The 12,476-nt window shown below is 41.8% G+C and overlaps 2 protein-coding genes across 2 annotated transcripts; both read left to right on the top strand.

The window, feature by feature from the left end:
- Positions 1-6,185: 6,185 nt before the first annotated feature.
- On the top strand, positions 6,186-6,692 carry LOC122651016 (abscisic acid receptor PYL11-like). Its single transcript, XM_043844359.1, has one exon. The coding sequence runs from the start codon at positions 6,186-6,188 to the stop codon at positions 6,690-6,692; it is 507 nt and encodes a 168-aa protein (XP_043700294.1).
- Positions 6,693-9,294: 2,602 nt separating this feature from the next.
- LOC122651294 (low-temperature-induced cysteine proteinase-like) lies at positions 9,295-11,951 on the top strand. Its single transcript, XM_043844629.1, has 5 exons — positions 9,295-9,813; positions 9,944-10,176; positions 10,476-10,613; positions 10,719-11,252; positions 11,791-11,951. The coding sequence occupies exons 1-5, from the start codon at positions 9,324-9,326 to the stop codon at positions 11,929-11,931; spliced, it is 1,536 nt and encodes a 511-aa protein (XP_043700564.1). The 5' UTR covers positions 9,295-9,323; the 3' UTR covers positions 11,932-11,951.
- Positions 11,952-12,476: the final 525 nt, after the last annotated feature.

The following is a 12,476-nucleotide window of genomic DNA, read 5'->3' as shown; positions in this document are numbered from 1 at the left end:
TGGGTGGTAGTAAGTACTCTACGTACCATCATAAAGGGAAGATTGAAGGGCCATCATAATAGCAAGGGCCTCCCTTACAATGGCAGAATTGGGGAACTGGTGATCAATGGCAATTAAAACACAGCTTCCTATTGGCAAAAATAATTATATATCCAAGCTCCCATGGTCCTTGGTCTCACCCAAAAAAGTTGCATTAGAAAAAAAAAAATTTGAGAAAAGCCTCCAAGGGGGCCTCAGAATGCTAGGAGCAGAAGGGGCAGATTGGGGGTAACGGTGGAGCCAGACCCAGATATCAGGCCTAGTGTTTCTCTCACATTATTGTCAACAAAAAATAACCACCTTTCAAATGGGAAAAGAAACACAGAACACTCTAGCACTTCTTTGCTTTCATATTTCCCAACAATAGTTGTATGTGTCACTTCAATCTTCGTGACCTCATTTCGAATTCAAAGGGGGTGAATGGCAATTTGGCTCTCCTTCAACCATGACGGGAGCTGGAGTGTCTAGCCCAGCAAAAACATGAGTATGGTCATTTCACAGTGGGGGCCCACTTATCTAGTGAATAGTGGATATAATTAGAGAGACACATGAAACATATCAAGCCTGTAAAACCAGGGGACACTCATAGAGGGAATGCTCCACCATCTCAAGGGCTAGCCCACAACTAGGGCACACATTCGAAGCAATGATTTTCTTAGCTTGAGGTTCACCATAACTCAAATAACATTTAAACAGGCCTTTCAAAGAAAAACTTTTACCTGTAGAGGAATTTTTGCATTCCAAATGATTTTCCATGCCACCGTTAAATAAATATAGACTTCGAAGATAGGACCCTTAGCAAGATTGCAGGTTGGAAGAGTAAAATGCTATCCCCTGCCGGGAGGGAGGTCCTCTTGAAAGCCGTTGCTACAGCTACCCCAACCTATTATATGTCTCACTTTAAATTGTCGGATGGGATTCTAGATGAGATCAACAAAGAGGGATGTAGATTCTTGTGGGGGCAGAAGAAGGATGAGAGAAAAATCCACTGGGTGGCCTGGGATTGTCTCCGTTTGCCAAAGTTGGAGGGTGGGCTTGGGATTCGTGACCTTCGTACTCAGAATTTGGCTTTTTTGGCAATGTTGGGCTGGCAATTGATTCAGAACCAAGACTCTTTATGGGCTAGGCTTTTGAGAAGCATTTACTTCCAAGATGGAGATTTCCTCCAAGCCCAGCTTGGTTCCGTCCTTCCTGGGCATGGCAAAGCATCCTAAAAGGTTGAGATCTTCTAGTTCGGGGTTTGGTCTGGATTGTGGGAAATGGAAGGAGTACTAGTATATGGAGAGACCCCTGGATCCCCTCCCTCCCAGGGTCTAGGATTTTATCCACCCAGCCACCGCTCTGTCCTTATATTTGGGTTGCTGAGCTGATTGCTCCTAATAAAACCTGGGATCTTATCAAGCTTAGGTCCATGTTTTCTCCTCTTGAAGTGGAAGCGATACTGAAGATCCCTATTAGCCTTGAAGACTGTCAGGATAGGATTTGTTGGGACCCTCACACCAAGGGACTCTTCTTAGTGAAGTCTGCTTATCGTTTGGGAACCTCTCTCTCTCCACCATCCTCCTCCTCTGGATCCAGGATTGTTGCGATTCCAAAGCTTGTTTGGAAGATTATCTGGTCATCTAGCATCCCCCCCCCCAAAATCCAATCTTTTGTTTGGAAAGCGTGTGTGAATGCTACTGGGGTCTTGGCTAACCTCCAGCACAGGAACATTGTTGCTTCTGACCTTTGCCCGGGCTGTGGGGAGGTATCTGAATCTGTTGTACACACTCTCTTGCATTGCCCCCATGCCCTTCATGCGTGGTTTGCATCTTGTGTATCTCTTCGACCATCGACTCATCCTAGTTGGTCTATTTCAGATTGGGTTATCCATTGGGGACGTCGTCCTGGCTTATCGAAAAAGGAACAAAGGGATTGCTTCTCTACTCATGCAATCATCCTTTGGGAGATATGGAAGCACCGAAATGCCATGGTATTTCAGAAGGTTGTGCCTGCCTTTCGATCTTGGGTGACTTATGTTGACAAGTGTGTGGTTGAATCGCTCTCGGCCCTTGCTCCCCTTGGCTCCTCTGCCACCCCCTCCACCCCCCATCCCTCTCCTGGACCATTAGTAGGGGCTTTTCACATCTTTACTGATGCCTCCCTATCCAGCAGGCCTAGGGCAATGGGTATGGGGGCAGTTATCACCACTGATCTTGGGCGCCTATACATGGTGTCTACTGAGCACGACTTCCCCAGCTCAGTTATTATTGGGGAAGCTAGGGCAATCCGTCTAGGGTTGCAGGCGGCTGCGAATGATGGGCTTCGTTGAGTTATCCTCCACTTCGACTGTCAAGCCCTTGTGAAGTGTCTACTGGACCCCTTGCTCGCCCCTCCTGTTGAAGCCTCCACCATTATGATGGATTTAAGACTTCTTTCTTCACGCTTTGAGTCTATCTCTTTCTCTTTTGTAGGTAGAGATGACAATGTTTGTGCCCACAATATCTCTAAGTGGGCGTTGTGCTACCCTTATTTGGGTTTGTGGAAATCTTCATTTTCAAAGGATCTCCTCAATATTGTATCTTTCCTTTTGTCCTCCGGACCCTAATATATCGCCCCTCTTTCGGGGTTTTTCGTGCCAACAAAAAAAAATAAAAGTAAATATAGAATAAAATGTAAGGGAGTGATAGAAATTGTTCAAAAAAAAAAAATCTTTATAGGTTTGTCTCGCAGCCGTTTGAAACCATCATAGAAAATTATCCTCTCCAATTTCTTGAAGTGTGGGTGTTTGAAGTATTGAACTGAATTTTTTTTTTTTTTTGATGAGGGTATTGGACTGAAGTTGTCCAAACAGTTCATAGATCAATTCTGCAAGTCTCTTCAGGAAGAACTTCTCATCTTTCTTTCATTAATGCATTATACAGTTTGGCCGAAAATTCTGCAAGTTGGTCGGCTCTCATACACGTGTAACATTAATTACCCTCATTCAAACTACATCCAAATCCCAACGTTTTAACCATGGAAGCACCACCGAAAGAGATCCAATGGCTGTCGTTTGTTGAGATAGATAAGATGTTGATCAATCTGGGTTTGGGTTTGGGTTTGGGTTTGGGTTGTTGTATCCCATTTTCTGCACCACAAAAGAGAAAATCATTGAACCACACTTCCATGGTCCAATGTTAGACAATGACGAGATCAATTAACTGGGAAACTGACACCTATCACCAAGCTGAGAAAGAGGGGATAAAGAATTAAAGAAACACGTTAGGGGCAAAAATATCTTAACAAGATAGGTGAGAGGATGGGTAGTTTTGTAATATCCATCTTTGTTTTAGGAAATATGATATTCCCTTTAATATATATATATAATAAAGGGAAATATAAAACATTAAAACCCCATTCCTACCTTAATATCTCTTGCGAGTCCCGATGATCAAGAAAGATTTTTGAAACACTGGTTTCCAATCGATGCCACTGCCATCTGCCGCGTTTGCTTGCAGACATGGCCCCAGACCAGATGGAGCCCAACAATAGGTGACAGCTGTAGCTTTAGTGGCCTGCAGGGGCTCCTCCTCCTCCATTGACTCTGCCAGGCTGGCTAATTGTTTCCTCATCTATCGCAAGTAGGTATGTTGGGTTTTTGAAGCAAGCAAGCAAGCTACCACATGAATTCCTTGAAGTTCTCCTATGTTGATTGATTGCCCACTCTGTAAGGACAAATAGTCTGTATGCAACAAGAAGAAGAAGAAGAAGAAGGGGAGGACCACGGTGGGGGTTGGTTTGCTGAGAGAAATCGATGAAATCGAAATCCTGAACTAATTGGATTTCTATTTTCATAAATTGGGTTCACAAATCATACCAAACATTCTCATAAAATTGAAATATCACCCTCAGAAATCAAAATCCAACCTAAGAGAGACGATTTTGATCCCAATTCGGAAGCGAATTGGTTGAGATCACTGCAATTCTCCTTCTACCCTAGCTAGTTCCCATAACTTCTCAATCCATATATATCATTTGCTTCAATTCATGCAACTCCTTCTTCAGCAACTGCAGAGCCGATATACATTGAAGAAGATGGCCAAACATGCTTGGTATTGAGCAACAATAGATCGAGCTCAAAGGGCTCTCAACAGCTCATGCTTGTTTGATCTTGGCATGTCGGAGCTTGTCATCATCACAAGAGTTTCAACCTTAGTTTGGAGTGAAGATAGAAGTTTCCTGAGGTCAAGTGGAATATCGGCTGGGACTGGGACTGTGTGAATCCTAATCTTGTCAACAGTGGTCATTGGTCATGGTGACCACCTCACCTAACCAACCCTCAATGGCACACGCCTTAACTGTCAAATTCCCAAAAGACTGCAACAACACTTCCTCCTCCTAAGTTCGTGCTTTCATGTTCGAGAATGGTTCAGGTTCTCGGATGGCATCTGCTGCACATATGGAATCCACTCACTCTCTTGGATTCCATCTATGAGGCAGATGCCCTACGGGAATGGTTCTCATACGGGATCCTGATCCAGCCTATCCATGCTCTAGGTTTCTATGGTTAGGGAAAGGGTAAGATGAAACTTTTGCTCATTTCCTCGAGTCCAAGGTCCTTTCCAAGATCACCAACGAGGCTTGCTCCTCTGTAAAATTTCTTCTAGAGAGATCTCATAGCAAATCACGACCTACCATTTATTTCATTTCAATTCAATGGAGGAAAGCCTCTCTTTGGTATGACTTCAGAGAATTATTCAGGAAGTGATTTAACTACCCTTAAAGTTATTATTATTATTATTATGGAAAAGGAATTTTACCTAGTCGCATGATTCCTACATTTAGACATAGAACTGTCCTACCCTCATGAAAAGGCAGAAATCCCATCCAGGGTGATATGATCATGTTACCTAGTCGCATGACTCCTACACCTAGACACAGAAACAAACCCGCTCCAACCCCCCCCCCCCCCCAAAAAAAAAAAAAGAACCAAAGTTAATTGGAAACTCAGATCAAACAATTTGAACATCTAACCCAGAATGAAGTGTTTTAAATTGATATAATTGGAATCAGAAACCACTGATTTCAATTCAAATTGGATGATTCTACTGATTTAATTCCCATTACCCGGACCATCTGATCCAAAATGAGTTGTTTTAAATTGATACAAATCGGTATCAGAAACCACCAATTAATTTCGATTCAAATTTGACTATTCCGATCGTTGATTCAATTATTCTGATTCCTTAAACCATGCATGGACCGACCAAATTGAGATCCTCTGCACAGAGTCCCAATCCCCTCCCTTGTGGGTAACCACCCCAACCCATCTCACACCTTCCATAGGGTATGATCCCTACACCCCATGGATGGTATGAGATGCGGGGGGTGGTTATTATAGGTAGGGGAGAGGAACCTAATATGAATAAGCGGTCGCATACCCTGAGGTGGACAAAGCCCCAGGCACCGATGGACAGATTTTACGACCACATATAGTCCATGGATAGATATATACACATTCATCAATGCAACCAAAGCCGTGGGTACGTTGGCCCACTGCTTTTTCCATACGATCCTATCCATTGTGTTGGAATCCGTAGCAAGTACGTAATCGGAGTAGTAAGTAAACCCTCACTCGATTGTTATAAAAAAATACATTAATTCATCATGTTCATGAATGGGTTGGCCCACTGCTTTTCTCCCATACGATCATATCCAATATGTTGGAATCAGTGGGCACTTACGTAATCCGAGGAGAAAAACGTAAAAAAAACCTCTGCTTTCACGTGACATTCAGGTGCTTCTTTCTTTCCTTTTTCGGTCCTTCAACCTTTGGAATACAAATCTAAACCTCTAAACTACGGTAAGCGACAACAAATCCCGACTCCCAACACTTTCCTCTCTCGCTCCCGAGTCCCGACGATTCAAGCCGCCTTGTATTGGGGTATCTCTTAAATCTAAACCCACAGAACCAACTTGCATTCAGATATCCCAACACACTCTCAGCAATTAATATCCCAAGTGCTACGTAAGTCATCAAGATTTTTATCTTATTTAAGCTCCCAGAAGAACTGACAACTACGCGCAGTCAGTCACACACACTTGGGAGTTGTGAACAGTTGAACAACAACACACTGAAACCCCAGCTCCAGCAGTTCCAGTTCCAATTCCAGTTCGAGTTCATGATGATGAATCGCTACCATCGCCCTCAACTCTCTCCAAATCAGTGTGGCTCATGTCTAGTCCAAACCATCAATGCACCCATCTCACTGGTCTGGTCTCTTATCCGACGCTTCGATAACCCACAAATCTACAAACGATTCATCAGGAGCTGTTCGATCTTGGATGGAAATGGTGGTATCGGTAGCGTGAGAGAAGTCCAACTGGTTTCGGGTCTTCCAGCTGAGATAAGTAGGGAAAGACTCGATGAATTGGATGATGATTCGCATGTTATGGTGTTTAGCATGGTTGGTGGAGATCATCGCCTCATCAATTACCGTTCAACAATCACTGTTCATCAAGTAGATGATGAGATTGGGAAGACTTTGGTGATTGAATCTTACGTGGTTGATGTTCCAATGGGGAGTAGTAAAGAAGATACGTGTTTGTTTGCTGATACCATCATAAGGTTAAACCTCAGATCCTTGGCTGGTATCACTGAGAAGATGGCTTGTGTGTCCCAACAACACTAGTAGGTAGGTAGGTAGGTACTAGTACTACTCCTGTTGCGCAGCTAAGCTTAATGCATGCTGCATGCCTCATGCCGCATGGCATATAGTTTCAGAGTGCATGCATGCTGATATCATGGGCCACATCATCATCCAATTTTTAGTTTGCGGCATAATGTGTATTGCACTACTCTTTCTCTTATCTTAATTATCAAAATAATGTTCCTTCTCTGCTCACATCTTAATTTTGTGGATTCCATGTTTCTAACAAAGCTTGAAACAAAAGACTCATCTTGGCAAGTATGTCTACCTACCTGATCAAATACTGCAAATCGAAGCAATTTTTGACTATTTGTGTTCTACCTTAAAAAAAAAAAGATAGGGATAGGGATTGCTTTCTGGGCCTCTAGAGCCTGTACGTGCACGTTGACCAACACGAGGGTATGCGGTACTTTCGCATACTTCTAGGATCCAGATCCTCTACTGCTGAGCTGCCCCGCAGGATCGTGTTGCCTAGACATGGTGAGGTGTGCAATGACCGTCTTACCCCCACTCGGACAAGTCATTTGGGCAGGGGTGAGGAGGTCATTGCACGCCTCACCGTGTCTAGGCAACACGGTCCTACTAGGCAGCTAGGCAATAGAAGATCCAAATTGATATTTCTATGGTTAAGATTTTAGACCAGAAGCCACGTGGGCAACGCAACCAGCTAGCGTTGTTTTCCTCTTAAAGATATTGGTAATATGGATGAGCCCATTAGCTAGCCCATGTTGCATCAGAAATATCTTCGACCTTAAACAGGTTATATTGAAACAGCCATCGCTCATAAAGAGGGGATAGATAAAAAGGAAAAATTTAAGCCTCAATGTCCCACTTTTTCATGGACGAAATTTTAATGCTACACTAATAGCAAGAAAGTTCCTACTACAATGCTGGCAGCCAAAAATATGGGATCTTAAGGGGTATTTTAAAAAATACTAGAACCTAGGAGGGTATTTATGAACCCAAGGGAAAATGAATTATTCCATTTCCTTGGGTGCTAGCCTTGTGGCAGGAACATTCCTGCTATGGGTGAAGCAGCCAAATTTTTTTCCTTTTTCATATACTCTTTACTGCTATTAAAAGGCAATTAAGAGACCTTCGGACCACAATCTACAACTACTTTTGCTTCATCGATGGAATTTCTAGAGCCTTACAATCCCTCACTTGGAGATTTACTGCAAATACCTACTTAATCCCTTCTAGATTTGTGACTACTTAGAAATGATTTTAATAACTATATAAGCACATGAAAAATTTATAAGTACTTTTTTTCCCCACCTTGTAAATGGTTTTTATTTTTTGGCATGAAAAACCCCGCAAGCAGGACGATATATTAGGGCCCGGAGGGCAAAAGAGAAGATACAATATTGAGGAGATCCTCTGGAAATGAAGATTTCCACAAACCCAAACATGTACTTGCAGAGTAATTGAACTCAGTTTCGCAAAGGTGGTGGGGTTGTGCAGGGGTGTACTTGAAAGTGATTATTTCTTCATTAGAAGTAACCAAACATATCAAATATGATAAAATCCATTAATTTGGAATTTCATAAATTACAAAGTTGCATTCAAAACATAATTTATTATCACGTGTTATAATTTTATGATTGGTTGAGCCGACCAATCTTAATCTCTTACTCCAAAATCAATGAAGTAAAGATGATTACTGATCTCCAACTATTTAATTTGATGGTCGGATACTCAAAATTACATATATTTTAGGGGAGCGAACTCTTGCAAGCACTCTGCCCAATGAGTACCCAGCGAGGCATTCAACGGCAGAGCTGCTTTGTGCATGCCGAGATGTGCATCAAGATGAGCCCAGACACACATTCTGACGCATGCAAAGCAACCCTGTCGATGAATCCCTCACTGGGCACTCACCGGATGGGGTGTTCGCAGGAGAGAAGCCGAATCCGGGTTTAAGGGGCCCTTATTAATTATCCAAAAATTTTTATTTTTTAAAAAAAAGAGGCTAAATCCAAGTCATCAATCAAATCAATGACCCATCAAATTAGGCATTGCTTATGAGATTAGTTGGATGGATTAGGTAGCTTATATCCAGATTTTACAATTCAAGTTTTCAAAACAAAAGAGATGTAGAGCTGTCCATCACATATCCTACCTTCTCTTATTTCATTGACCTTACCGACCAACTAACCATACGTCCAAACCTTTTCCTTCACTCACTTGACTATGAGCTTCTTGTGTTTGACCGTTAGATATTTGCTCACAAGTCAAACGTTTTGTAATGCGAAGGGTAGCGAGCAACAACCATAAAGGTTTTGGACCTTCTGGTACCATTGGAGTGAAAAGGTTAATATTACAAAACCATCCTTTTTCTCTTAACAAAATTTCAAATTTCATCACCAAATGACAATAATACCCCTCACTCCATAGTTCCAGAAGGGGAATCGAAATGTCACATTAGTCTAACAAAAAAACAGAAGGAAGATTCTGTAATTTAGAAAAAACTCTTTTGACTTTGTCTCCTTGCTTGGGCTGAATGGTTGGTGACCATCGTTTGGGTTTAGATATGGCTCTTAACTCTACGCATTATATAGATTGAATTAGTATAGTAGTAGTAGACAAGGAGTCACAGACTAGTTCAGAAAAATGGGTTGCCGGAAAACCAAACTAGCCCTTCTATTATGTCTCTGGGCATCCATTTCCGGCTTGTGTCTCTGTCTTTCAAGGGAGTTTTCCATAGTGGGTTATGACTCGGAGGAGTTATTGTTATCGGAAGAACGAGTTGCCGATGTGTTCAGGCAATGGAGGGAGAAGCATGGAAAGGTTTATAAGCATACAGAGGAGCTACAGAGGAGATTCGAGAGCTTCAAGAAGAATCTGAAATATGTAATGGAGAAGAACTCGAAGAAGAGAAAATCTGGGTCCGGGCATGTTCTGGGATTAAACAAGTTTGCAGATTTAAGTAACGAGGAGTTCAAGGAAGTGTATTTGTCTAAGGTGAAGAAGCCGATGGATAAGAAGAGTGGTACCAAATGGGGGAGTAGGAAGGGGAAGTTGATGTCATGTGAAGCGCCTTCGTCTTTAGATTGGAGGAAGAAAGGAGTGGTGACTGCTGTGAAGGACCAAGGAGATTGTGGTAAGTGCTCTCAGTTCAATGTTTCACTTCAATTTAACCTGTTTATATTTCAATTTCAAACATAATAGTTAGTTGCAGTTGTATGGTAACTCTGCTGTTAACCAAAATGCCAATTAATTCATTCTTGTAGGGAGTTGTTGGTCATTCTCTTCAACTGGAGCCATGGAAGGTATAAATGCCATAGCTACCTCTGAACTCATCAGCCTTTCAGAACAGGAACTTATAGATTGTGATACAACCAATGAGGGGTGCGAAGGAGGTTACATGGACTATGCTTTTGAGTGGGTTATTAGTAATGGTGGAATTGATACAGAGACGAGCTATCCTTATACAGGAACCGATGGAACCTGCAACGCCACTAAGGTCTGCTTTCCTAGCATATTTTTGCCACTAACTAATACTGCTCATTGCCTACATTTAGTTCCTCAATTGGAGATGCCACTTCCTATAAAAAGCCTATTCTGCCAATTTCATTCCTTCAAATTTTACTTAAGTAGATCTGGTTTGGGTTCTGGTTCTACTTTCTGAACAAAGGTGGGTCTAACATTGTGAAAACATTCCTGATCTACTTGATAGATTACTCCCCAGCCAGAGATCACAGAATCAAGTATGCTGTTAAGGTTTTCTCTTCCCTTCCTGATTTATTATGTTCTGTTGAATAGGAGGAAATCAAAGTAGTGAGCATTGATGGATATGAAGATGTAGCTGAAGAAGAAAGTGCTGTACTTTGCGCTGTTGTTCAGCAACCTGTGAGTGTGGGGATTGATGGCTCAGCCTGGGATTTTCAACTATACACAGGGGTAAGTTTTAGGATATTTGGATTTAAGTGCAAACCATAGATTTTGATTTGATTTGATTTAGGAACTAAAAACGTCCAACACATAGCAAATGTTTTATTTGATTAGGGGATCTATGATGGGGACTGCTCGAGCAATCCAGATGATATTGACCACGCAGTCTTGATTGTGGGTTATGCCTCAGAAGGCGATGAGGAGTACTGGATAGTGAAGAATTCATGGGGAACTAGTTGGGGAATAGATGGGTATATATACATAAGGAGGAACACTGATTTGGAGTATGGGGTTTGTGCAATCAATGCCATGGCTTCTTATCCAACCAAAGAATCTGTTACACCTTCACCATCTCCTTTCCCATCTCCGGCTGTTCCACCACCGCCACCGCCACCATCCCCACCACCACCTCCACCACCACCACCACCTTCACCAACACCTCCTTCTCCTGGTCCTTCACCAAGTGAGTGTGGAGACTACTCCTATTGTCCAGCCACAGAGACTTGCTGCTGCATTTATGAGTTTTATGGTTACTGCCTCATCTATGGTTGCTGTGAGTACGAGAATGCCGTATGCTGTACTGGAACTGACTATTGCTGCCCTGAAGACTATCCCATTTGTGACGTCGATGATGGACTCTGCCTCCAGGTTTGAAATTCTATCAGAAATACTCGATTTTAGAACTTCAGTTAACTAAGACAAATTCTGGTGGACTTCTTCTTTTTTTTTTTTGTGGGGGGAGGGGGGGGGGTGTAAAACACTTGGTCAGTTCCAGAATTCCAGTTCTATGAGACAGGACCATAAAAGGGGTCTGTGGGAAAATTCATGGCTATGAACTTTAACCTGACATGTAGTCTAGGATATATGAACAGGTCATGAACTCTGTGGACAAAAATTTGAGGCTTAGCATCTTCAAGCCAGACTGTGTTACTGCAGCTTTTGATTCAATAGGTCTGAAAAGGACCCCTTTCGTGATCATACATCCGCAACTTTTCTATTTATGATTGAAATTCCAACTTTTGGTATTATACAACTGATAGGAACTTGGAACCAATGAGTTTCAGTAGTGTAGCTAGTCATTCTGACTAGTTACAAAGGATAAAAGAAAGTACTCATTTGGGTTCCATTTTACTGCAAAACCTTGGTATGTTTGAGTCAATAATCTGTTTTTTCTTTCCATCTGTAGAACTATGGAGATTACCTGGGAGTAGCTGCGAAGAAACGAAAGATTGCAAAGCACAAGTTCCCATGGACCAAACTGGAACAGACAGAAAAACCATATCGACCTCTCCAGTGGAAGAGGAATAGATTTGCAGCATTGCAGTGAATAGGATAGTGTATCATGGATCAAAGTGGGGAGAATGGAAAATCATACTGACTTCTCCAGTAGAAGATGAATTGGTTTTGCCACTATATGTTGAAGATGATATTAGTTTCTTGGTTCAGTTTGAGGTTTGAATGTCATTGTCACCATTATTTGTATTTGCATTTTTTTTTGAGCCCTTCGATTCCCTCCTTTGGTCTGAGAATCTGCTTTACCTACCTATTTGGAGCATTTCTGTATTTGTTATAAAAATTAAACTTCTGTTACTTCAACAAAACATTAAGCTTATCTACTGAAGACAACATATTACAAAATAAAGCAAACCGATATTCATTTTCCATTTAATACTGTATTTTACTGAATTTCAAAAGAACAAAATAGATAGGACATATGAACTCAAGAGGGGAACTGCTAGCAAGGCACATTGAATGCTCAATCCATTCCCATGAATGTGTGAAATATGCAGCAATGCTATTGCAATGGCATCTATAAAGCTATTATATTAGTTCCTCAAATATATCATTAAATATTAGACTAAACCATAGATG

This window comes from Telopea speciosissima, chromosome 2 (assembly GCF_018873765.1).
Source record: "Telopea speciosissima isolate NSW1024214 ecotype Mountain lineage chromosome 2, Tspe_v1, whole genome shotgun sequence".
In the NCBI taxonomy this organism is placed as follows: Eukaryota; Viridiplantae; Streptophyta; class Magnoliopsida; order Proteales; family Proteaceae; genus Telopea; species Telopea speciosissima.
This window is presented reverse-complemented; position numbering and strand designations above follow the sequence as displayed.